Consider the following 27142-nt stretch of genomic DNA (forward strand, 5'->3'; position numbering starts at 1 on the left):
ATCAGAATGAGCAACATGTGATTTGAAAATCATTTTAAAACAGCAGACCTGGTAGATAGGACTTAAAGTTCTAACGTTGCATAACTATTAATTCTTGGGCAGTAGATAAACCACTGGAACAGCAGTGCATTAAAAAAAAAAAGAGAGAGAGAGAGCAAACAGAGGCCTTTATAAAAAGAATTTTAATGGACTCTGGGAAGCTTACTATTTTAAAATTGTTTTTGTACTCATTTAATTAAACTAATTTTTCTTGAGCACTATGAGGCTTTGGATTCTTCCAGAAGCTGAATCTGAGTCATTTAAATACAAGCAGCTTATTTAACAGGTTATTTCTAGAAACAAAGGTAGAAACTGACGAGATGTTCCACAGGTGCTGAGGTGGGGAACCCACGTGCCAGCCCAGGCTGCTCCTGAGCACCTCTACCTGGATTCGAAAAACGTGACTCTGCATTAGAGGCATCACATCAATGTATCCCGGCCCCCCACCCCAAAAGTTCTCTCAGAGACACTGAGGTTCCACTGGCTCTGGACTTGCCCTTTTCTCTGGGATTCTGGGGGCCCATTAATTAGGAGGTCACAACAATTCTCAGCACACAGGCTGAGCCCACTGAGATCCCAGGAGTATCCAGGCATTGCTTCTGTTTATAGTCCATCATGACCCACAACACAGTGGACACGTATTGCACTCACCTAAAGAAACCACCAGGCCCAGGGCCTTTGTGCCACTGGCCTGCAGAGACCTGGAGGAGCAGGCAACCTATATGCTGCGTGGAACCAAAGACCCTGGGATCTGAGCTGGACACACAGCTCATGTGCACACAGTCACCACTGTCACTGAGAGTGCAATTGAAACACCCGCAGAGTTGGCAGTGGACCTGGTATGCCCACGAGTGGGGGTGATCTGCATCCCTTGAAAATGACCGTGTCCAGAGAAAGGCAAATTTTGTAGAATTATCTCAGATTCTCAATTGTCAGGTTCATAAAAAGTAAATACAATGTTCTTTTCCTGGGCCTCAAGGGCACTAGAATTCAGCACTGATGGCAAGAGTATGTCCACGTGAGTTCTGGAGATGCATGATGGTGACGCCTATACACCAACACGAACATGCTTAATGCCACTCAACTGTGTACTCCAAAATGGTTTAATTACAAAAGGGATGTTTGGTGTCAATTACCACAATGTAAACACTTGGGAGACTGCTGATTGACTCATCTTAGCATAGTTTGTGTTGTGATGGCAGAATACAAGACACTGGGTAATTCATAGCACAGATTTTATTTCTCAAACTTGGGAGGCTGGAAGACCAAGACCGGGGGCCAACTTGTAAGAACGTTCTTGTTGTGTCCTCCTGGGGAAGCAGGTGAAACAGGGACAAGGGCTGATTTGAGAAGCCCTTTCCCAGGGAAGGAGAATCCATGGCCTAAGCACATCTTCAAGTTCCCACCCGCTAACACATCATAATGTACAGACAGAATAGAATGACAGCCCATGCTCCCCAGAACATCCAACTTTTGGCATGAGTCCGTTTCTGCAACATTTCACAGGTCATGATTTTGGATAAGACAAGAGTTAAGCTGAACACATGGGGAGAGGGCTCCCTTCTCGTCTGCTGCTTGCACTGTTGCAGGTGGCCTTACAAGCCATCACTGAGGTTCTGCACAACAGCTCCGACTGCCCCCCATCACATCCCCATGAGGCTGACTCACACACAAGTCCTGAACACTCCCAAGCCCAGAAACCAGAAACGTTACAAGAAATCCAAGGGAGATTTGTTCAAAGTCTGCCCAAAACACCAGTCCACACAGGCTCAAGTCTCTTACAAAAGTCCCTGACTGTGGAGCTGTTTTTTTGTTGTTGTTTTGTTTTTTTGGGACCAGGGGTTGAACCTAGGGGTTCTTAACCACTGAGCCACATCCCCAGCCCTTTTTTATATTTTATTTAGAGACAGGGTCTCTCTTTGTGGCTCAGAGTCTCACTAAATTGCTGAGGCTGGCTCTGAACTCATGATCCACCTGCCTCAGCCTCCCAAGCTGCTGGATTACAGGAGTGCACTACCACATCCAGCTGGAACTGACTCCTTTGAAGGAAAAATCACCCTCTTTTTAAAATTATTTTTTAGTCATATATGGATATAATATCTTTATTTTGTTTATTTATTTTTATGTGGTACAGAGGATGGAACCCAGTGCCTCACATGTGTGAGGCAAGCTCTCTGCCACTGAGCCACAACCCTCGCCTTGGAAAATTTACTCTCTTATGGTGACAAATCAGGATTTTTTTTTTTTAGGCAAAACCTCTCCAAATGAAGAATAAATTAATTTCTAGAGTTATAGTTCATATTCCAATGCCTAGGATCAGGTTTCCATTCCCAGAGGTCTCCAAATGCCGAGTATCTAGCTTTGTCTAGTTTCTTTTCTAAATATATTAAGAGGGGGGAAAATGCATGTATAGAACTAGTTTCATGTCACATTATCAGATTTGTCACATTATTGCTACATCTTATTTCTAACTTCATTTTATGACATGATCATTATATATACATTACTATTCTTTGATCTAACAAATCATAGATGGCAAATAAAATGAAAATACTCTACAACGATCACAATTTAACAGCATATTGAACTTTCTCAGCAGGGACATTTTGAATAGATGCACTCTTACTTGATAATGGAGTACATCATTCAATCACCCTGTAGGAAGGCTTCTATTAATAGCATGATCTACATGGACCCCCAGCACTCCTTATCAGGATTTTGCTTAGTCACTTTGTGACAACAACTGGCTGGTACACCCTGTCTTCCAGTTCCTAATCACTTCCTGTTCCCACCTGGAGTTTTCTAGCATCGCCTCCCAAGAAAACTACTTGCTAACAAATCTGGATCACAGGGTCCACACACTTTAACCTCAGGGAAGCCAGAGCATGACAGAATGTTCTAGAAAGGTGTGCAGTGATCCAAGTCTATCTGGCCATTTTACGCCTGTTTTTAGTTCTCCTTGGCTGCTCTGACTGCCCTGATAGGTTTAGGAGAAAAGACAAGCCATATTTTGGCATGTAAAATGCATTCAGGCCAAGTCTCTTTCACACAACCTACCAAGTAGGGGTAGAATGAATTTTAAGTACAACAGAATGCCAAATGACTACTTATTCCAGTGAAGACGTGCTACAAATAAGACTTAGAAGATGGGCTGCAATTAAAACTTTGAAAAGTGTCCTCAGAGAAGATTCTATCATTCTGCACTTGCTTTTGAAAGTTGAGGACACCTGTTGGTACACAGTTCTAATGAGCCCAGGAAGACAAGGTTGATACCCAGTTGAGTTGGCATATGATGTGCCAGAGCTCAGGACTTCAGGGCTGCTGTCAGGTGGTTCCTGGGCTCTTCTGGTCCTCACCTTCACTCAGTGTCTTTTTGTTGGTGATGTAGTTCAGCAATGGATTACTGGCCCAGAGACTTGTTCAGTATTGCTCAGCAGTAGCAAAACACTGTCACCAGATGTAGGTAGCCAACTCCAGGTGAGAAACATAATAGATATTAATGCTCACAGCTCCACACCCCCAACCTTCTCCTTAGCGAAAATGCTCTCTAAAGTGTGCATCAGGATTAATTGTGTGGAAGAATTCTACATCTAGCCAAACCACAGGAGCTCTCAAAAGCCAGCCCAATAACATTTAGAAGATTCACTCTCCAAAGCAAGCTTGCCAATGCCTGAGTGCCCACACACTCTATTGGCGCCAACCTCACCTCCTTTTAGAATGCACACATCCACCAAGATATCACTGCCTGTGGTGGTTGAGCTGCCTTTCCAATGGACGAGGTGGATGTGAATGTAACACGTGAAGGAATTAGCATTTACCAACAACTGGAAGAAAAAAATCCATTCTCTAAGATATGATGATGAAGCTGCTCTGTGATCTAGACCATCCCCCTCTCCTGCATCCTCTCTATTTTCCTCTGCCTCGATGGACCTCCAACTCAGCCCAGAAGGATGTGTCCTTTCTAGTCAGAAGCCCTGTCATGGCTTCCATTTCCAGGCCCTGATTCCTGGTTAACGCAGCCAGAGCTCGCTGTCAAGGTAGTCTCTTCAGATCCCTTCCCTACCCTAGCCACAGTGTGGGCTCTGGCCCCACCCTTACTCTCTACACCACCATTCCACATTATGGTCTTCCTGTCCCTCTCTGTGACCCAGGACTGCCCATGACCGACCCCACTCAACAACAAGCTATTGAACCAGGTGCCATCAGGGGTAGAAATGACCAGAGATGGCTAACTTGAAGATTTCACAGATAGTTAATGAGACATCCTGACTAGTCAAATGACATAAGAGGAAGTCAATGAATTCTAACCTCAAGGGCAAATCCTACAGTACACTGGCTGTCAAATTCAGCTACACACTGGAGCCACCTGGGAGCTGTGCATAGTACTGACCGCTGGACCACCCACTGGCCCTGGGCTGATGGAATGGCTCTGGGCTAAGATGGGACACTGGGGTTTGTAAATTACCAGTTGAGTATAATATAAAGCAAACTTTGGAAACATTGCTTTTTCCCCCACATGAAGAACTGTGTGCATACAGATGCAGAAGTACACAAATCTGCAGCATAAGACTCCTTGAGGGCCATAGATTAAAAGCACTGCAGTCACCAGCACCCTGGCTAGGAACACCACCAGCCCCCTGGAAGCCTCCTATTTCCACCTTCCAGGTGATCACAGCCCTGCCATCCAAGCATGGAGGAGTCCTCCCTGCTGAGAGACATCAATGTGGAGAATGGAGAGGCCTGGATGAGGCCCTATTGAAGGGAGGATGGGATCTGAGGAGTGGACCAGAGAGGAAAGATGGGAAAGGGCAGGAAGCTGGCGAGGGCAGGGCAGCAGCATCACTGGAAAAGAGGCCCCAGGAGGAAATGCTACAGACTCTCAGCTGAAGACACCCGTGCGGGCCTGAGGAGTTTTCAAGCACAGCCTTCCTTGCCAATATGTGTGAGCTTCGTGTTCAATAGACACTTTACAATTCTTTTTTTTTTTTTTTTTTTATTCCGAGAACCACTACCATGCTGGACTTGGATGAGTTGAGTGATAAATGACATGCAGGGACCCACATGCAACAAACAGGTTTGCTGATGGCACAAAGGCTTCAAAGTGAAACTGTGTCTGCCAGTTATTACAAGTATTCTGTGGCACTCTAGTTCAAACAGGGACAGCCACAAATTCTTCACTGGGAACACACTTTACTGCCACAAGTGGAAGCTGCTTGGATGAACCGCTTCACTTCTGAACTTCTAAGCTCTCCTAAGCAAGCACATTCAGAACCCACTTCAGGCCCAATAGGAAAAGTGTACCTATGAGAGAACCCTTGTAGCTCCAATCACCAACGTTAAAGAGGAAAGCTGCTCTTTGAAGAAAATCCATTTGCCAATGATTCACTGAAATCAATGGTTCTCCCTTACTCAGAAAACAAACTGGAAATGCAGGAGCCTTCATGCAGTGAATCTGAATTTCCAGTGGAACAGATGCTTCAGAGAGAAACTGAGAGTGCCGGCTCTGAGAAGCGGTTCCACTTCATGCAGCTTCAACCAGAAACAAACCTCAATGTGCTTACAGAGAACAAGACCATTCCTTCAATCAGAAGCTGCCTGCACAAAATGCTTCTGTTCTGCACTTCCAAGCTTTTCTCAGCCAGCACGTTCAGACGACGTTTACACCCAAAGTGCAAATTGTGCTCCCCAGAGATCCCCTGGGACATCACCAATATTCATGTGGAACATTGGACGGTTGACAAGATTAATGGCCCAGAGTTTCATTGAAATATTTTTCTCAATTTTTTTCTGAGAACTCACTGGAAATGACGGTGCCCATGAGAAACAAACTCTGCTTTATACAAGACACAGAAACTTCTAAGTAAAGCCCGTAACTGCTGGCTCTAAGAAGGATTCCAATTCCTACTAGTTCAACCAAGCCCAAATCCCAATATGCTCTCTAGAAACACTTTTACATCCTGCAACTGAAGCTGTTGCACACCCTGCTTCTCTTCTGCACTTCACACTCTTCTCACCGAGCACATTCAGAGAGCAGTGCAGGCTCAATATCCGAAGTGTGCTAGCTGGAGAGCCCTTGTACCTCGGAGCACTTGCTCAGATAGGAAGCGATGGGACTGCTGGGTGGATCAATTCCTCAAAGAATCTTTGGAATCCATTCCTCAAGCAGATTCTGAAAACTATCTTGAAATTGCATGAGCCTGTCTGCAATGATCTGTGCTTTACTGAGTGCATAGATGGTTCGAAGTGAAACGGTGCCATCAGCTCTGACAAGAGGTTCTGCTTCCTGCATGTTCAACCAGGGAAAAACCCACACGTGTTCACTGAGAAAGCTACTTTGTGCACAAATTTTTTCTGTTTGCCCCCTACAAATGGATCTCAGGATGCACATTCAGAACACATTTCCTGCAAAATCATGACAAAGTATCATTGCAAAAGTCCATTCTGGTGTAGCATCACCAACATTAATTAGGAAATGAATTGCACAAGTTTCATTGTATTCCCTTGGTCTCCTTCTTCTAAAAACTCATTGAAACTGCAAGTGCCTGACAGCAACCAACTTACCATTGACAAACAGCACAGTTGTTTCCAATAGAAACTGGGCCTGCTAGCTCTCAGAAGCCATTGGATTTAAGGCTACTTCAGCCAGGTACAAAGCTCAATGGGCACGATGAGAAAAAAGTCATTTCCTAATGTGGGAGCTGCTTGCCAAAGTTCTTCTGTGCTGCACTTCCAAATATTTTCGGGAAGCACACTCATAGCCCATATGCAAAGAGTGCTAGCAAGAGAGCCCTTGGACCTAGGTTCAGCAACTGGAGGAGAACTGTGGGCCCACTGGGAAGAGCAATTCCCCAAGGTTGAATGAAATCCATTGCTCAATTGTTTGTCACAGAATTCACTTGAAATCCAAGTGCCTGCCTGCATTGAACTCACATTGACCAATTGTACAGACACTTCAGAGGGAAACTGCCACCTCTGAGAAGCGGTGGTTCTTCATGCTAGTTTAAGTAGTGACAAACCTCAATGTGCTCCCTGAGAACAAAATGAGCTCCTGAATATTGAAGCTGCTGAGAGACTGCTTTACTTTTGCACTCCCAAACTACTCTCAGCAAGCACATTCAGAGCCGAGGTCAGGCCCAAAATACAATGTTGGCTGACAAGAGAGTCCTTGCACCCAGGATCACCAATTTTGAGAAGGCAATGAGGACTGCTGAAAAGAACAATTCCACAAAATTCCATGGAAACCCACTCATCAGACCTTTCTGAAAACACTGGAAATGCAGGTTTCATGCAAGGAACTCTGGGTGACAGATGGCAAAGTTTGCCAAATGCAAACATGCCTACCAGCTCTGAGAAGCCCTTCTCATCCACACTGCTTCAACCAGGGAAAAATCCCCATGAGCTCACTGAGAACAAGTTAGCTTGTGCCACTTGAAGCTGCTTCCACAAACAGCTTCACTTATGCACTTCTAAGCTGTTCTCCTCAAGCCCTTTCAGAGCACAGTTCAGGCATGAAACACAAAGGGTGCCAGAAAGAGATCTCTTGAATCTAGCATCACCAACTTGCAGGGCAAAAGAGGACCAGCTGAGAAGATCAGTTCTCCAAAGTCTCACTGACATCCATTTGTCACACTTGTTTACAACATTCACTTGAAGTGCAGGTGCCCACATGAGTGAACTGTTTTTGATCAATGGCACAGAGGCTTCAATGTGAAAGCATGTGTGTCACCTGTAAGAAGCAGTTTTGATTTCTTCTAGGTCATACAGAAAAAAAATAGCATGTGCCCACTTACAAGAAAGTTAATCAACAAAGCAAATTGAAACTGCTTGCAGCAAATGGCTTCCATTCTCCCACTCCGCAGCTATTTTCAGCAATCACATCCAGAATCCAATTCCAGCCCAATATAAAATGTGTGCTCCCAAGGAAGCCTGTATAATTGACATCACCCAACTTGGGGAGGCAAGGGGAATGCTGAGAAGATCAGTTCTCCAAAGGTTCATTGAAATCCAAAACACCTATTTTTTCATAAAACTCATTGAAATGCAGGGGCCTCACCTGCAGCCATCAGTGGTTGAACGATGGCACAGAGGCTTCAATGTGAAACCATGAATGTCAATCATTACAAGTGCTTCTGACACACTCTAGTTCAACCAGGGACAAACCAAAGTGCTCAAGGAGAACAAACTTTGAACCTGCAAGTGGAAGCAGCTTGCAAGAACTGCTTCAGTCAGGAAATTCCAAGCTCTTCTCAGCAAGCACATTCAGAGCACAGTTCTGGCCCAATAGAAAAAGGATCCTAGCAAAAGGGTCCCACACCTACAATCAGCTTCATAAGGTAGCTTCCCATCTTCTGTGTGGAAGTGGGTTTCTCCTTGGCCCTTATGCTGTGGAGGAGACCACTAGGAGCTCAGCTTCATGCAGGACCATCTGACCTGGACATTTTGCAAGCCCTATGAAGCCCTCACACATGCTCAAATGCTACAGGACTTTGCAGACTAGTCCAGGCAACAGTAGACATTCATTCATTGTCTAGAGTCTACAGGTTCCTAGATGCATGGCATTCATTATCATCAAATGCACAATTTTGATCAAAAATCATATATATATATATATATAGATAGATAGATAGATAGATATATCATTCCAATCTGAATCAAAAAAATCAGAAATATCCCCAGATCCAAAGAGTGGATCCCCATTGTGATGCTACCAGTGGAAAATTCCACAGCTGACCTCATGGGATGGTTCACAGTCAAAACACAGCTGCATGAAAAATATTATATGACATGACCTTCCTGCTATGTGAAAAGTGGCATGTGAAGTACACATGCATGTCTTCCTCAGACATGGGTTCATTTGCAAGACACCTTGTGCAATTGAAAATACTCCAAAAGGGGAGAAATCAGAACCACGTCTCCAAAGTATTTCAGCAGAGACCAACTCCAGCTGTGTATCTATCTCTCAGTGACTGTGTGTGCTCTAGTGTGTGTGTGTGTGTGTGTGTGTGTATGCTCTAGTGTGTGTTTGTGTGTGCTCTAGTATGTGTTTGTGTGTCTTTGTTTGTGTTTGTACCATGATAGCCGATACTTCATTGCCCCCATTGGAAAACTGACTCAGATAATGCCATCTGCCAAATTCCTAAAAACCAAAGTTCTTGCTGATAGAATGAAACATTCCTTCCTGTTGGTTTGGATGTGTCCTTTAGGAATCACTGCTACATTTAGTATACTCAAATCATCACAGTAGATCAGGTAACAAAAACATATATATTTTAAAATAATAATATATTAATGGAAACAACAAATACAGGATAGAGTAACAACTGTGTTACTAAACAAGGTCAAGGACAATGGCAAACTATAGATTCAAACTTTGAAGCAAATAATTATCAATGTAAATATTCCTGGGCTGCCTCAGCCCCGCCCAGGCACACAGCAGCAGAATGGTTTTGCAAGCATCCTCAGGAGGGCTGGAGCCTTCTTTGCAGGACGAGAGGGAGGTTGAGGCTGGATCCATTCATCATTCTTTTGGGAGAGGCTCCTTTTCCTCAGCACAAAGTTGGATTTTTTGTGAGGATTCTTGGCATAAAATACATTGGCCTGCGCTGGAATCCTCAGCTCTGGGGAGAGAGGGGTGTACAAAAAGAAGGTGGCACTCAGGAGGTGCTCCCTAGGACACGCCAACATCTGAGAGCCTGTGCCAGAAAAGGCCAGAGCCACACACCTGAGAGCTCTCCAATTCAGCACCAATACCAACAAAGACAGCCTCCACAGTCCTCCCTGAGGAAGAACTAGGCAGAGCACTTCAACAGACCTAATGTCTGTTCCTACCAAAGGCTTTGGACTCCAGAACATTTCAGGTCCTCTTGCATCTGCCAAAGCACACCACTAGATTTACATCTGAAATCTCCTACAAAAGGCTCCTGTGCCGAAGATTCAGTTCCCACATGAGCCATCTTCATAGGTGGGTTTGGAGGGAAGCTTTGGATGGTGAGTGCTCTGATGTCAACATGAAACTCTCATTCAAGATGAATACACTACTGGGAGGTGGGAGGGACTGGAAGAAAGGTTGAGCATGGTTGGAGGAGGACCTATACAAGGGTGTGCCCTGGACAACAATACCTTGTACCTGTTGGCTCCACTGAATCCTCATTCTCCAAGTAGAGGTCCTCCTTCTCCTCTCCATCTTTCTCTCTCTCCCTCTCTGCCACCCTCGTTCTCTCTCTCCCAGTCTATGCCTTTATGGCAAGGGCTGAGGAGCTCTCCACTGCCACACACTAGAGCTTTATGGACAGCCTCAGTGCACAACCAAAGAGAAAGTTGTGAAACCCAGAGACAAGGCCTAGGATTCCTCAAGTATGGCCACAGTGAGGACAGGCTGACCAGCATGGACACCACATTAGAGCCATGCTTCTGCATCGGTGGAGCCCGCCTCCATGTGAACCAGGCTTCTGAGAATGGAGGCCACATTCCAAATGCTGCCCTACTGAGAACAATGGTTCCAAAGACCAGCAAAAGGACTGCTTCCCTCCAACATGATGTATGGCCCAATGGTGCCATGACACCGAGTGGGGGAATACAACAGTCCGCTTCTCCTTCTTCTGAACACCTGTTTCCTGTCGCCCTCCTCTAACCTAGAGCCTGTTCTCCATCCCTTCTGGGTTGGATGTGGGGATCTCTGCTATGAATTTCTTAGGCTACCAAGGCCCCAGACAGACTTCCTCTTCCATAGACTCTACTAACCTAACAGTACGTTAAGATAGGAGACAAGTGATTCTTGAACTCATAGGGATGGTGGTCTTCAGCGTACATAGGCTGGGATAATGGCTGCTGTGGTGTTTGGCTCACAAAAAACAACCAACCAACCAAAGAAAAAGCACTGGCATTATTATCAGATGAGCTCTGTGGCTACGTGCTCAGGAAGCCCTCATCTGACTTTAGTTAGGGATCACAACCTGGCTACTGTGATCACTCCTTGGCAAGTGGACTCAGGTCGGAAGACCATGGAATTTATGCAAAGACATGATTCAAGCTGTCTCCCAGGCTGTGTTTTCTTCCCAATTTCATCCTGTTACTGCTTGCTAGAATCTTGGCAATTCTCTGCCAAGGCAGTGGTTTTCTGGTCACACAGAAGGCTTTAATAGTACTGCTTCAGTCCACAAAATGCCAGTTCCATCTTTAGCCCATGCATTCCCATGTTCCTTTGAAACTACTCCTATCCCAGACCATGAAAGCATACTGCTCCTGGAAAGAGGCTTTCCTCCTCACTCCTCAATGATGTCAGCTTTGGATGCCTGTTCATGTCCAGGGGAGGGCACCTGGTGGGGAGCCGCAATATCCACTGGGGTATACTATTGGACCTCAAGACCTTCCACCAGCAGAAGTGCAGTTGGCTTTGTGCACGAACCCAACACACCTGTTGGAGTGTTCTTGGGGGTCAGAGACTACTCTTTGTTGCTAAGAGTTGACCTGAGTCCACATCCTGACCCTTGCTCTCTGCCATCTGATTGTCTCACTTACTCTGACGGCGAGAGATGATTTGGCCCAGCTCATAATCCTCTGGATTCTCCTCAGTAAGGAAGTGTAGGTCGAGGGCCCTGCGGATGACGACAGGAGCCCTATCGTGGCAGGTCACCTGGAGCAGCATGGGAGACAGGCCTTCAGGAAATGGGCCTTGAAGTGACTACTCAAGGACAGTGGGCAGGGGCATTCTGGAGGCACCTCCACTCTAAATACAAGGGCAACATCCATGACCCTACTACCTGAGGCTGACCTCCTGCTCATCCTGTGGGCTCTTCCCATAGGCTACTAGCCCAATCCTTGTACATAGGACTTCCTGGGCTTGCCATTGCTCTTTGTGGAGCTGCACTCCTCTCGGAGTGAAAGGACCCCACTACCTGCATACAGATGCAATCTCATCCCACAAGTTGGGAGGAATGGGACAATAGCCTCCAAGATACCAGGTCTGCCTGAGGATGCAGGCGGCATTGGGAATGGCCTAGGCACAAAACCTAGAGGCTTTGGTCTGGATTGCCAGGGCCCAAATCAGACCCAGGAACATGACCACACACAGGAGTGCTGAAAGATAGCCTGAGATCTCCTGGCCTCCAGAGGCTCAGTGCTGGCTGGGGTGTACGAGGGCACCTCTTCCGGCAAGGGTGGTCATTGGGTTATCTGGACATTTAATGTGCTTGCTCCACATCCATATCGACTCTGCAAAAGAGACCCTCTCAGCTCCTTGTTCGAGGAACATGCAGAACCTCACACTGCTGTCCTCCTCCATAGACGTCAGCATCCCATACAGGGGAACCTGCAACCTAGGTCCTGTCCTGTTCTCATCTGTCACCCATACCTGCCTCTGCCCTTCTGGACTGCATGCTGCCACCTGACACACAGACTCCCTCAGACATGGCAGTGGACAAGCTGCTGCACTCCCTCATCTCAGCTCCAGCCCTTCACACTGACCTCTCCCTTCTTGATTCCCATCTATCCTCCTGATCATCCAGAAGCTCCAAATTCAAGAGGGCATGAGTAGTCCATGGTATTGGACCAGTGTCTGCTCCCCACCCAGGTGTAAGCACCAGGGGACACCCCTGCTCCCAGGCTTACCAAAACAGTCTTGGCCATCTTTGGACTTTGTCTTTCTAAGTGGACACGAATTAAGCAGGTGTCTCCCACCTGCTTGTGGGAAAGTGGCCTGGAGGACTTGCAGGTTGATTCTGAGAACTGTGGGGGATGGAACATCAGCAAACCCAGAAACAGAAAGCCACCCAGCCTGTCAGTTATTCTATGGGCTTCTAGCACATATGTCCAGGTGCTGAGGCTTCTTATTTCCCAGGTGGGACTGGAAAGGCAGCACAAGTACAGCTTGAATAAGGTAGGTGTTTACCTCCTTTCCCTTGACCTCGAGGCGTTTCCTCACGATGAAATAATATTTTATTTGTGGATTCATGGACAGATACATGAGTGAGTGGTCAGGGACCTTGATTTCTGCAGAGTGAAGTGGAGAAAAATGTTAGGTGGCACTCAAGGATTATACCACAAAACACCCACAACCCCTGAGAGTCTCCAAAAGGGCATGCCAGCACCAGAATTGAGAGCCCTCCTATCCAGCTACAGTGCCACCAAAGACTCCCTTAGTGATTCTTCCCTGGAGAAGATGATGTACAGGATTCTAAACCAAAAGAGCACCTGGCAATGGAAACAGCACCTTGGGCCCAGAACTTCTCAGTGCAGGTTGGATCTGCCAAAGGGACATAGGCTCTGCATCAGGATTGGCAAAGGCTCCTGTGCTTAGGCCTTTCTCCCCAGGGCAGCCATGCTCACACATGGGCATTCAGGGAAGCTTTGGATGGTGGGCGAATTCATCCACTTGCCCTGGATGAATCAACTCATGGATGAATACGCGGAGGGGAGGTGGTATCCATCAGAGGTGTGTTGGGCATGGACATGGGAGGACGTCAGCAGGGTGGTGCCCTGGAGAACTCTATTGTTTTCTAGGTTCGCTCTCCTTCCCCTTGTTTCTCATCATGAGCTGTCTGCTTGGTACTTTTATTCTGGTTCTTGTTCTACTTCTGGCTCTTCTTTCTGTCCTGCATCTTCTTGTAGTTCCTTCTGGGTCTTTTTCTTGTTCTTACATGATTCCTTCTTGTTCTTCTTCTTGTGTATCTCCCTCCACCCTTCCTTCAGTTCACCTCCTTCTTTTTCTTCTTCTTCCTCCTGATCTTCATCGTGTGATCTTCTCCCCACTCAGGAGTGTCTCTTTCTCCTCCTCCTCCTTCTCCTTCTTTCTCTGGCAATGGTTGGGTGTCCTCTGAGGAGTTCAAATCTATCACACTCTTCTGCCCAGATGCAGCCTCTGTTCAGTAGTCCAAGATGAAATCAGTTCTCAATTAATTGGCAGCAGTGAAACCAAGACCAAAGACAAGTGACTTCCTTTCTTTGTCATTGTCACAGTCAGGAAAGACTGAATAACAGACACCGCATTCTGGATAGGCTTCTACCTATGGTAGTCAGCACCTCATCTGGACCAGGATTGCTAAAATAGATTCCACCTCCATAAAGCTTCCCCAATGAAAACAAGGTTTCCAAAATCTAGGAGAGGGCCAGCATCACTGCCACCCTCCTGCCATAAGGCTTAGATGCCATCATACCTAGTGGGTTCCAGGCCCCCCGTAGTCCTCCCTTTTGACGTCTGTTACACACAAACCTCCCCTGGTCTGGAGCCTGCTCTCAACTGATGCTTGGGTTGAAAGTGTCTGTTTCTGAAATCACCTTTGTAGATTCTCAGTTTGGTAATTCCTTTTGACTGGCTTATTTTTTTACTAGGGATAAAACCAGAGGCACTTAAGCACTGAGACCATTCCCAGGCCGTTTTACTTGGGTACAGAGTCTCCCTAAGTTTCTGAGGCTGTTTGGAAATCCCCATCCTCCTGCACTGCCTCCCAAGTCCCTGAGATTCGCAGACACTGCCCCTTGCCCAGCTCCTTGCACCTCAGTCTTCCTCATGTGTGAGACAGAGCCAACTCAAATGAGGCGGTGTGTGAAAATGGGAAAACTCACTTACGTGCCCAACAGATGGTGGGTTCTATTGTGGACAGGCTGGGATGGTGGAGGCTAGAAGTGTCTTGCTCACAAGAAAGGAAAGAGCACTGGCATTGTGGACAGCTCAGCATTGTGGCCTCTGTTCTTCAGATGCCCTTCTTTGTTGCTGGAAGGAATAATAACCTGGCCATTCTGATATCTTCAGGAGATGGGCACCCAGGCACAGAGGACTTGGAATTGTTCCCAAAAGAACCCAAACAGGCTGTCCCCTGGCCTTGACTTCCTCTTCACTGAGTCCTGTTCCCAGTTGCTGCAATCCTGACATTCTTGTGAGTAGGCAGGACTTCTCATATCCTGGCCATGGATTGGGACCTGTGCTGCTTCCGTCCATAGCGATGCTGACCCAATCAGGACCCATGCTCTCCTCCTCTTCATTTGAAGGCATCCTTATCAGTGAGCCATAAACCAAACTGATGATGGATTGAGCCTCTCTCTTCCTTGCCCTCATCGATATTAGCTTTGCATTGCCAGACCAGGTCCAGGGGAGAACACATTTAGGGAGGTCCAGCAGCCCCCTGGGGCCTCATTGAACACCTCCACATTGGACACGCCCATCACTGCACTTGGTTTCCTGCACCAGGCCCACCACACTCTGGCTATTTTAGGGCCAAGGCCCACTTTCTCTTGGCTGTGAGTTATCCTGAGCCCACTGTGGATCATGTCTCCCCACTGTCTGATTGTCCTACTTACTCTCATGCAGAGACATCATTCTCAGAAGCTCAAAGTTGTCCACATCCTCATGCTGCAACGAATTTTGGTCCAAGGCCCTGCGGATGAGGCTTGTCACCCTCTCCTGACACGTCACCTAGATCAGGGTGGGACAAATGTCATCAGAGAATGGCTTTTAGAGGAGCTACCCAGAAGACTGTGGTCAAACATTCAGGAGAAATCTCAGCTACATATACAAGGGCACAATCTTGTTATCCTGCTACCTGAGTGTGGCCTCCATATAACCCCTGGGTTCTTGCAACGTGCTACTAGAACAATCCTGGTACAAATATCTGCCTGTACCTGCCATCTCCCCTCCCCCTGGGGAGCCACATTCCACTCAGGTCAAAGGACCAAACTGCCTATGCACACATACACTCTCATCTCACTGAGATGACAGCAATGGGCCAGGGATCTGTGCACCAAGTGTTCTCTGGGATGCAGGCGGCCTTTGGGGGTGGAAGAGGCAGATGCACTGAAAATTTTGGTCCTGACTGCCACTACACAAAACAGACTCAGATACAAGAGTGTGCACTTGAGTGCTTCATGATAGCCTGGAGAGGCCCTGGCCTCTGAAAGCTGAGTGCGGGTCTGGTTGTAATGATGTACTTGACTCAGCACTGGCAGTCACTGAACATGTCTCCTCTGCAGCTGGACACCTGCAGCATTAGTGTGTCTACTGCACATCCATAGAAATACTGCCAAGAACCCCTTTAGCTCCGCATTTACATACATGCAAAGGCTGACATTCCGAAGCTTTGGCATGACCCCCCAGGTGATCCCGACCCCAAATTTCCACACCTAGTCATGCTAAGGAGGTTCTCTTCCCTGCCACCAGGAACACATCCCCTCCTACACATGTGACAAGTCACTGCCACCTCCTCTGCTCCAACTTCACTCATTGAGAATACCAAGTTCTAGGCACTGCAGCCTGCACCCTGGACATATCTCTGCCTTCATCTGTCCTCAGCACTTCCGTCTGCACTTCTGGCCTGCCAAACCCACAATACACAGGCCCACTCACCGCTGGAGCTGGGCATGCTGAGGCTCTCCCTCCTCAGGTCAAGCCCTTAAGACGGACCTCTCTCTTCTTAATTTCCCACCATAGCCCCGGGGTTGGCTGTGTCTCCTGCCTTCCACTGTGTGGACACCCAGGAGGCAGCCCTGCTGTCGCGCTTACCAGGATGCGCTTTGTCTCCCTCAGGCTCTGTCCCTCTAGGAGGACGTGAACAAAGCGGCTGTCTTCCACCTGCTCGCTGGAGTGAAGCAGTGAGGAGCTGCTACTGGTGACTTTTCTCAAGCAGCACTCATTGCTTTGGGTGGCCTGGGGCAATGGTCCTGCAGCCACTGCAGAGCTGCTGCTCACAGCTGCTGGGGTCCTGGATGCCACTGCCACAGAAGGCTCCAAGAACTGTGGGGGATGACAACATCAGCAAAGCCCAGCACCTGCACCCCACCCAGCCTGGCAGTTGGCCCTGTGGGCATTCTCCAACATCCATCCAGAACCTGAGGTTCTTGTCCCCTTGGAGGATGTGGAGTGGCACCAGGAGTAAAGACTGAAGAAGGTGGCTGTTTACCTCCTTTGGCTTGACTTTAAACAACTTGCTGGCAGCTGTTTCCCGAAGGAGAAAGTTATAATCCACTCTGCCATCCAGGGCGTAATATACGTTTCCATCTGCAGGGATCCTTAGCTCTGGAGAGGCAGGGGCAGAGACATGGTAGGTGACACTCAAGGAATACACTACCCAACATCCCCCACAACTGAGAGCCTCTGCCAGCTCAGGTCTCACACACAGACCTGAGAGCCCCCGAATCCAGCTACTGTTCCACCAAAGACTCCCCACTGATTCCTCCCTGAGGACCCTCTATGCACAGGAGGTCCACTACAGGAACACCTTTCAAGGATATAGCCCCTTGTACCCCAGACACTCTTAGTTCAATTTGGACCCACCAAAGAAAAACAGCTAGACTTTGTATCTGGATTGGTCCCCAAAGACTCATGTGTTGAAAGTTTTCTCCCCACTGTAGCAATGATCACAGGTGGGTTTGGGGAAAAGCACTTGATGGTGGGTGCCTCCACCTTGCCAGTGGATTCATCCACTCATACAGGGCTACACTAATTGGAGCGGTACGGTTTGGAGGTGTGTTGAGCGTGGGTGGAGGATGCCCACAGCAGGGCTGTGCAATCCAGAGCAATATATTTCTCTTGAGTTCCCCACTTCTGCATTTCCTCCTCATGAGTATAATTCTCATTCACATTTTTAATCAATTTATTGTTATACTTCTTGTTTGGCTTGTGTTTCTCCTTCTTGTTCTTGTTCTTCTTCATCTTCTCCTCATGCTTCTTATAGTCATCTTGACCTTCTTATTCATGGTCTCCTCCTTCAACTTATTTTCATTTTTCTCCTCCTCCTCCTCCTCCTCCTCCTCCTCTCATCCTCCTCCTCCTCCTCCTCCTTCTTCCTCTTCTTTTCTCTTTCTCTCTTCCTCTCTCTCTCTTCCTCCTTCTTCTTCTTCTTTTCTCTCTCTCTCTCTCTCTCTCTCTCTCTCTCTCCAAGAAAAGTTTACAAGCTGTGAAGGGTTCTATTCTACCACATACTTCTCTCTAGAAATGGCCTCTGGTCCTAAGTGGACTCAGTTTGCAATGAATAGAAAGATTGGAAGCCAGAAATGATTCTTCATTGAACTGCTTTTCTCATGTACTCGTCTAGGTCAGGAAAGGCTGCCAAAGTAGGCACCCTGTGGTTGTCTGTCTTCTTTGACACAAGACAAAGAAGCCTCTCTTCTTGGCCCCATGTGGATAATAGCTTTGCAATGCCTCCTCAGGCCAAGGAAAGAAAACATGATAGGCAGGTCCACAGCCCCTGGGGAACATGAAGAACCTGCAGATTTATGCCTCATCATTACACTTTGTTTTGGGCACAAGTCCCACCATACTCTTCCTGGACATTGGGTCAATGCACACTGTGTTTGGGCTCCCAGTTATCGTGAGCCCACTGTGACTCACTGCTCCCTACCCTCTGATGGTTCCACTTACTCTGATGGTTCGAGCCAATTTGCAGAAGCTCGTAGTTTTCTGGATCCTCCTGCTGGAGCAAGTGAGCATCTAAGGCCCTGCGGATGATGACTGGTGTGCTGTCCTGGCAGGTCACCTGAGCAGGGTTGGAGAAAGCTCATCAGAGAGGGAATTTAGGAGTAGCTACCCAGAGGACAGTGCTCAAGGACAATCAGAGACAAGAGAGCTCTCAACACAAGGGCACCATCTTGTTACCCTGCTACCTGAGGCCTTCATGTGATCATGTGGGGTCTTCCTATGAGCCTCTAGCCCAATCGTGGTACAAGAGTTTTCTTCAACCTGCTATGCCCTACAGGGACAAGGGAATAAGGACCAAAAGGCTTTGTACAGACACACTCTAGTCCCTTAAAGATGGGAGGAATGGTCTAGTGGACTTCCATATCCCTGCTCTGGTCTGGGATGCAGCTGCATTTTCGTGTGGACCAGGCACAAACCCTAGGTGCTTTGGTCCTGACAGCCAGGGCACAACACACACTAGGACTCTTTAATGATAGGCATGGAAGCTGCTGGGCTCGAGAGTGTCAGTGCTTGCTGGGGTGTCAGGAGGTTCGGACCCAGCAGGTGCAGTGGTTCAACATGGCTCCCCTGGAGGTGGACACCAGAGTTTCATGATGGATACTCCACACCCAGGAAAATTCTGCAGAGACACCTGCTAAATCTCTATTCACATACATGCAAACTAGGACACTAATGGGCCCCTCCAAGGCCCCCAGTTGTCTGTGACCCACACCTACCCACCCTAATCATTCTACAATAGCTCCCTTCAACAACCAGCAACATATCCCCTCCCACACACAAGAAAATGACTGCCAACTCCCCTGCTTCAACCTCCACGGTTCAATATACTCCTCAATACCAAAATCAGTAGAGGATGGCCTGTACCCTCGATATTTCTCTGACTTCCTGTGAACCCAGCACTCACTCCTGCACTTCTGACCTGCACACCCCAAAACACGCAGGCCCACTCGCACCCAGACCTGACATGCTGCTGCTCTCCCGCCTCTCTCTTCCTCACTTTCTGCTCTCCTTCCTGACCTTCCAGAAGCTCCAGTTCAAGAAGACAGGCCTAGTCCAAGGTTTTTGCTGTGGACTCGGTCTTCCCCACTGTGGGCTCCCAGGAGACTCCCCTGCTCAAAGACTCACCAGGACGCTCTTATAGTGTGTCGTCCTTTCATTTTCCAGGTAGACGTGAATGAGGCACCTGCCTCTCATCCGCTTGTTATATTGGGGCCGTGGGGAGTCCCGAGTGGAGACCCCTGATGTCCTGGACTCCGGCTCTGCCCCTTCCCTGGGAGAAGGCTCTGGCTCTGGGGTTGGCTTAGGAGCCGTGACAGGAACTGAGCTTGTAGCTAGAGGAGAAAAGATGCCAACATGACTGCCTTGCCCTGAGCTTCGCACAGACAGACAACACCCCTGCTGCCAGGAAGAACTCAGGCCCTTAGCCCACACAGGACCTCTTTGCAGACTGGGGTCACTTCCTGAATGGACAAAGGCTTATCCTAATTTCCAGCCCAACACCAGGCATACAGACTCCCTGCAGTGGGACAACAGTCGGACCTTTCCTCATATACCCTTAGGTACTCACCACAGTCCGTCTGGCTCTCAGGCTTTGCCTGGCTTGATATGCCATCTTCAATGGGGGCCAGGAGGTGGTGTGGTTGGGGCTCCAGGCTCAAGCCACCCAGCAGGAGCCACATGGATAGCAGCTGCTGCAGACTCTGAGAGCCTGGGTGCTGATGAGAAGCCTCGGTGTAGAAGTTCACCCAGGTCCCCAGGAAGGAAGGTGAGGCACTGTGGGGAAGCAGGTGTGGAGTCAGCAAAACCCTGGCCTTGCCTTCACCATGGCCTCCAGAGAAAACCTCTGACCCTACACTGGGGAGAGGAGTCTTTCCTCAGCCTTCCCAAGTCAAATCACCTTGCAGGTCCCTATTCTGGAAACAGGAGCCCACCCTCTTGACCCCAAGCCCATTCCATGTTGAAGTTGGTCCAGGGGTCCACCACAGTCACTGAAGAGGACAACGTGCAGTTATGCCTCATGGAGTCAGGGATGCAGTCACATGTAGGATATGTACTCATGGCACCTGCGGTTTTAGGCTGACCCCCATGAATAGGGACACAATGGCAGTCATTTGCACCCCATTTTTCACTCAATTATGAAACGTGACTGGAAACGTGTCTTCATACAGTGGGTGCTTTCTCCATGTTCATCAGTGAATGAGCCCAAACTGCTGATTCCCACATATCTCTGGGTGTGGGAGCTGCCATGTCCAAAGCCCCTGTCCAGCTATGTCCCAGCTAGGACGCTCTGTCCCACTATGTATACTAACATGTCTTTATTAACCCAAAAGTGCTTCTCCCAAGGCCCGAGTTTTGAGATGCCTCTGGCACAGATCTACGTTCTTCACAAAGCCAACATCACACCAGAAAGACCACCTGGCCTCACTGAGTCCACCTGGGAATGAGCTCAGTGCACACCATTGAGCTGTGGTGCCCAGTGTGTGGGGACTGCTCCCGGACCTCTGTGGATCAGCTGGAGTCAGGATGGTTTCTCTGCCTGAGAGGGGGAGTTCACTGCCCTTGCAAGGCTGTGGCAGGCACCTCCAGGACTCGTCCCATTCGGGGCTGACATTCCACTATGAGTGTGGTCCTCTATCTCATTAGGTATCACAAACCTTTGGGTCCCTGAAAGGTTCATGGCAGCCCCAAGACCCAGGCATGAGGAGGCTACACACTTGGGCTTGGTGGTCTGGTGCTTACCTTGGGAACAGCAGGTCCAGCACCTGCTGGGTGAAGATGGAATCCCAGGAGATTAACCCCATGTTGCTGCTGAAATGTAGGTTCCTCCCACAAATGACAGGCAGGAGCTCATTCCTAAGCTGGTCCTGCCTGTAAGGTTCAAGGCTCTGTACCCTGAAGGGCTCCTCCGTGTTCTCATCATTTTCACCCTGGGTTGGGACCAAGAATGGTGGGTTCAAAATGGAAATGGTGACAAACAGAAAAATGACTTGTGCCAATACACTAGAGTCAAAGCACAATGGGACAGTTCCCATCAGTACAAACACACACACACACACACACACACACACACACACACACACACACAAACACACACACAGAGTAAGAATAGGAGTCCTTTGCCATTCATCAGGGATCAGACTAGAGGGCCTGCTGGGCACACCTGCCCTGTGCTACTCACTGTTACTCTTGAGCTCCTCTGCGACAATCGCCAGAGGCTCTGGCGTCTAAGATGAAGCCTCACCCAGTGTATCCACAAAAGGGCTAGTTGGCCCCCCTGAGATTCCTGGGAGCCTGAGGCTCGGCATTGTCTGCAACCACAGGAGAACATCCTTCTCCCTCCAGTGGCTCCAACCAAGTGAGCTCGGATGGCTTGGTCAGTGAAGTGGGTGCCTGGATACCAGGGTTCCATGTTCTGTTTGATCCATTGTCAAGGCAATGATGTCATTTCCTGTGCCCATACCTGAGCCTCTTTTCACATAAGACCACTTTCAAAAGCCCTATGGGCTGCTGATTTCTCCTCCATGCCTACCCATCTCAGGTGTGCAGGTGTTCACCAACAACTACCCAAACATCCCCACCAGCATCTGCCCTGCTTGGTGCCACTAGAGTTCCAGCTTGGAGCCTTCAAAAATGCATTCACAACCAGTCCTTCCCTCTCAGCAGCTTTTGGACCCTGGTCCCATCATTGTGCAACTCATGGTGTGCCCAGTCTTTTCTGGAAAGTAGGGTAGCATCTAATCTCTAGGGTTTATTGTGTCTATTGGTCCATAACACCCTCTATTCTCTCTGAAACCAGAGATGGGACTCACAAGTGGCTAAAGCACAAATGTAGAGATGGGACAATCACAAGAAGGGGAGAGACAAAGAATGCACCCTATCTCAATCAGGCCTGTGTCCCACACAGGGACGTGGCCAATGTCCGTCCCATCGTGGCTACAGTTCCCTCTCTACACCATGGCAAGTTGGAGGGGACTGAGATGCAGAGGCTGCTCCCCTCTGCCATACAACTTCCCAAGGCTTCTCCTAAGATTTCAAAAGGGCCAAGTGTGTCTAGTGTTGGGGTCTCACAGAGACTCCGAGGTACCACAGCATCCTGCTGCCCAGAACCAGTTCACCCCTCACCTCAAGGGGGCTCAGCCTCTGGATTCATGGGAATTGAAGTGGGTACAGGCGATGGGATATCACCTCCAAGACTGAGTTATGCCAAGTCCATGACCCTGTCTGCATCCCTGTCTCCAGCACCACTCCCCCCTCTCTCTTTCCTCCTCAGAGCAAACAAATCCATTTAGCAAGTGTGTCCTGTGATAAAGACATGACGGTCACCCATCCTCTCATTACAAAAACACTGAGGCTCAGCCAACATGGATCCTACAGGGAACACAGGCATAAACTCAGACTCTGATCCTCCCAGCCGAGCCTCAGTGGAGCCTGGACTCCCAGCCTCCTGAGTCAAGGAAACAGAGGTGCCTAGCCGAGCCATCTTGGATGCAGCCGCACACAAACTGAACTCATCAATGCCCCTTGCTCTCAGTTGTGAGTAAGAGGGGAGGTGGTGTTTCACAACCCTGGACATCAAGTGCAGTCTCCAGGCTTTGGGGTGTGCCCTGGCCTCTCTCTATCTGCCCAGGCCCTCCAACCCACACTGGCCTCTTACCCAACCTCCTCCTAGGGCCAAAATCAATCCTGCCTCTCAATTTCTGCTGCCTTCCCCAACACACTGCTCCCCAAAATGAGCAGGGCTGGCTCTCGGTTATCATGCTGGTGCCAGCAGCAATGCCACCCCACTGACATAATTCTGAGTCCCAACCTAGGCACTCCAGCTGTCTTTGCCACACCTGGCCTGTTTGGGCTCTGGCTCTTGCTCTTTTCTTTCATGTGCATGTGTTTTGAGGTTTTGAGTTTCTCCCACTGCAGAACTGCAGCTGTGGCAGGGTAGAGCTCATGAGGGTGACATTCTGAGCCACATCCAATCCCATTAGGACTGTTAACTGGGGTGACTGCTGGAACACAGTGATGAGTGAACACATGGGAGGTGGTTGGACCCACCTTGCCTCTGAGTGGCTTCCTTTCAGGAAAGGAATGTAGGGATGGGAGCCCCTGGCATGGGATGCTTTGCACAAGGCATGACCACGGGCTCTTTCCTGGCAAAAATGGCTCCACTCAGCATGGAGAGCACTGTCATTCCTGGTGGCTAACAACAGCCCTGGACCCCAGAAAGGAACCCACACTTAAGTTTTACGTCTGAGTGTGCGTGTCCTCGAGGAAATGAGGTCTCCTGATCCCAGGTGCAAAGGAGTAAGTCCTCTAACTCCAGGGGCCATGAAGGGACATCTGAGTTTCCCTCGTCCTTCTTTCCCTCTCTGAACCCAGGATGTCCTCACACTAACCACAGTTAGGACCCTGGCCTCATTCCTCAGTGAGGATCATTAGGCTCCATAAAGGACAGTCTCTAAGATGCTCAGTGGACCAACACCCTCTGCACAACCCATAACCCTATTCACCCAAGAGGCAAGAGGATTTCTAGTCAGGAAAACCAGGAAAGGGAGAGCCTTTCTCAAGGACACAAGGACATTAGTGAGTGAGGGAGTGATTAATGGATGGAGAACTATTTCCAACACCAACTTCCAGGAGCATATATGGCCCTTTGGAGAATTCTGCAGTGTGTTGGTGATTAAGGAGAACGTGTGAATCCAGGGGTCACTAGGTCCTCTCAGCCATAAGGAGGGAAACTGCCATAAAGGAACTAGGACAAGGGTGCGAGGAATGCTCACTGGTGGGAGATCGGAAGGAAGGAAAGTGTACTCATTAGAAAAGTGTCGCCTGAAAATTCTTAGCCAGCCAAAAGTCGTGCGAACTTGTGTGGGAAAAGAGTCTTTGCACAGTGATGAAGCTAAGAGCTCACATGATGGAACACAGCATCAACTGGGACCAAATCCAATATCTGATATTCTTGTAGGAAGAGGAGAGTCTGGACCCAGTTACCAGGGAGACTTGGGGATACCGGCTATGTGAGGTTGGAGCCAGGACGGGATGCCCATATGGGAACCACAGATCGTGGACAGCAATAGGAGAGTGGGCAAGGGCTGGGAGAGTTGGGGGGACAGTCCCCTAGGAACCTGTGAGGTGTTTTGGCAGTGGGACCGCCCAACACCTTGTGTGTTGAGCCCCTGGAGCTTGAGGGAAGGCCCTTCCTCTGTTGTTGGCCACCCAGTTGACAGAGTTTGGTTGTAGCAGGCCTAGGACCCAGCTGAAGGTCTGAGCATGTTGGCCATGCAGATTGGATCTGGACCACAGACAGCCTCATCAGAGACTATAGGATAGGGTCTCAGCCCTGAGGCAAGACAAGCACTAAGTCAGGCCAGGTGGGGAAATGGCTAGGCACACACTCTGGGGGCTGGTGCCTCTGTTACTGGGAGCACTCCTGATCCCAATTCCCTGATCTGCTGCCAACACAGGCTACAGAGGAGGGTACAGGGACACAGAACACGGATCTGCCCCACTCAGTGGGCCCAGGCCAACACCACACTGAGCAGCCTCGTGCCATGCCCAATGAGTCTCGAAGTGGCCCCCTCTTCCCATCCTGAGAGCTCTTCCCTTCCTCATGTGCCACTAGCTCCCTACTGTCTCTGGCAAGATCTACTCTGTGAAATGAACATCCATGGGTACTGCTCTCTCATCCCAGGACAGTGTGGTTCCACACACCCTGGTGAAATGGGCCACCTGGAGGCTGGACCTGGAGGTTTTTGAGGCTGAATGGCAGGTGTGGTCCTCTGGCACTTTATTATTTAAGTTAAAAAAACAAAAACAAAAACAAAAAACGGGTCTTAGTGCTCAAAAATGTTTGATTTGCATATTCTCATCCCCTAACCCCAATATTTTCATTATTTCCTCACATATGAAATCTTACCTGCAGAAAGTTAATTTCGTATTATACAAAGTTGATTGAAATAACATTGGTATAAATAATCAATCACCATACTTTCAATTTTTGTTCTGCTTTCCTGTTAGAAACCACTTGGATACAAGAGAACAGAGGACAGACTCATGGAAATGCTTGAAATGACAAGAAGCTCCCACTCAAGCTCAGCATTCAGTCCTGGACAGGGTAAGACCAGGCCACTTTGACATCTGTTTCAAAGAGTCTACCAGACAGAATCCTCTGACTGATCCCTGACTGAGCCATAGGAACTGGCTAGAAAAGCCTTCACATCCTCAATACATTCTTCACTTCAGAATACTTGACAACCATTGATATCCATCTCTCATCACCTTGCTCCCCAGCCAACCATTCTTCAACAAATTCAAAGGAGCAACTCATGCAAGCACACAGAAAGGGGTGTTCACTACACACATCCATGTGTGAAAAAGACAACTGGTATTTCTTGCTTGGGCTATTTCAAATGAAATCCCTTCTGCATGACCTCCACAAACCAAAGGAAAATATTTGTGAAATTCCCACATAGAAGACAAGATACACTTGCCAAGGAAGCAGTGCCAAGAATTTTGACACTCCAAATGTAGAGTGTGTGTTTAGGAAGCAGTCACAGTTTCCATGAGAGAGTCCCATGAAATCAATTAGGAAGATCCATGCTCTAGCCCTACCATGCAAGTGATGTGACTTGAAAGAGTCACTTAGTCTTAGTAACCATCATCACTAACCACTAAGTCAATGAATAAAGGTCCTCAGGTGTCAAGCTACAAAATGTGGGATGAGCATGGATTAGGATGGGTGGGAGAAGTCTCCAACTCTAACACAATTAGGGAAGGCTGTGCCTGCCCTCAAGTGGCTGGGGGGGCTGGGATCCTGCCACAGAGAGGGATTCAAAACCTCACATCCCCTGACCCAGGCCAGAAGACCAGGTAGAGTCCAAGGATCCTGGGGTGGCCCAATGGCAATAAAGGTTCAAAGGAACTAGGGATCTGCCTGGACCCTCAATCCCCTACTCTGAGCAGGGCTGCATGACGAGGCCAGAGGCCATCCACAGCAATCTGCCTGTACAGGAAAACAGGGACTGCAGGCTGCCTCTGGCTCACTGAATCAGGGTGGTGTTTTCATAAAGCAAGACCACTTCCTCACATTTGACCAGCAGCTCATGCGCTGACAGCACAATGGCTGGCTTGACTCAGGCCCTGAGAAATGAAATAGAAAATTCATAGCAAACACATCTTTAGCTCTTCCACATCATCAGGGGGGTGTGATTCATTTCTGTCAACAAAGGGGTCTGAAATGGTGTCTAAACATGCTGGGGACTCACCTCTGTGTGGAACTCTTCAGGAAAAAGGGGATCAAATCTCATGAAGCAACTCTTCTCTCTTCTAGCCCATGGGCAATGCAAGGAACCTGCATGATACCAGAGGCTCACTTCTCTCTTCTCATGTCTTCTGGAAATGAATCATTAATGCTTCCTTCAAGGTGAAGCAGAAGCCTGCATTCCCAGCTGCACAGAAGTGTCTGAGGGCACTGTCTCCCTTAAAACCCAAGAAGAAAAACAGGTCATTAAAGTGGCATATGGATTAGAGTACATGTTCAATGATCCATCCTGCCTGGAGCCTTCCACACGCCCATCTTCCACATTCACATAGCAATGCTTGGCCATTCTCAAAGACCAGGAGACCATGATGCTCATCACCAGGAAGTCATTAAAGGACTCGAACAGAGCAGCATGGATTGCAGAAGGTGGCACACCAAGGATCTTCAGC

At 48.5% G+C, this 27142-nt stretch overlaps 1 protein-coding gene across 1 annotated transcript; it reads right to left on the bottom strand.

The window, feature by feature from the left end:
- Nucleotides 1–9384: 9384 nt before the first annotated feature.
- Nucleotides 9385–26778, bottom strand: LOC144257326 (uncharacterized). Its single transcript, XM_077803560.1, has 10 exons — nt 26698–26778; nt 21182–21369; nt 20010–20215; nt 19568–19773; nt 18386–18500; nt 16926–17041; nt 16529–16759; nt 15331–15445; nt 12926–13026; nt 9385–9656 (listed from the first exon to the last, which is right to left on the bottom strand). Exons 1-10 carry the CDS (start codon nt 26737–26739, stop codon nt 9651–9653), a joined length of 1326 nt encoding a protein of 441 aa, XP_077659686.1. The 5' UTR covers nt 26740–26778; the 3' UTR covers nt 9385–9650.
- Nucleotides 26779–27142: the final 364 nt, after the last annotated feature.

This window comes from Urocitellus parryii, chromosome 10 (assembly GCF_045843805.1).
Source record: "Urocitellus parryii isolate mUroPar1 chromosome 10, mUroPar1.hap1, whole genome shotgun sequence".
NCBI lineage: Eukaryota > Metazoa > Chordata > Mammalia > Rodentia > Sciuridae > Urocitellus > Urocitellus parryii.

Coding starts and splice junctions, on each gene's coding strand:
- LOC144257326 (XM_077803560.1), bottom strand. CDS start 26,739: ATGAGATTTGATCCCCTTTTTCCTGAAGAGTTCCACACAGAG. Junction 21,370..26,697: donor CTGAAGAGTTCCACACAGAG/GTGAGTCCCCAG, acceptor GTCCCAACCCAG/GGTGAAAATGATGAGAACAC. Junction 19,774..20,009: donor TGAGAGCCAGACGGACTGTG/GTGAGTACCTAA, acceptor TTTCTCCTCTAG/CTACAAGCTCAGTTCCTGTC.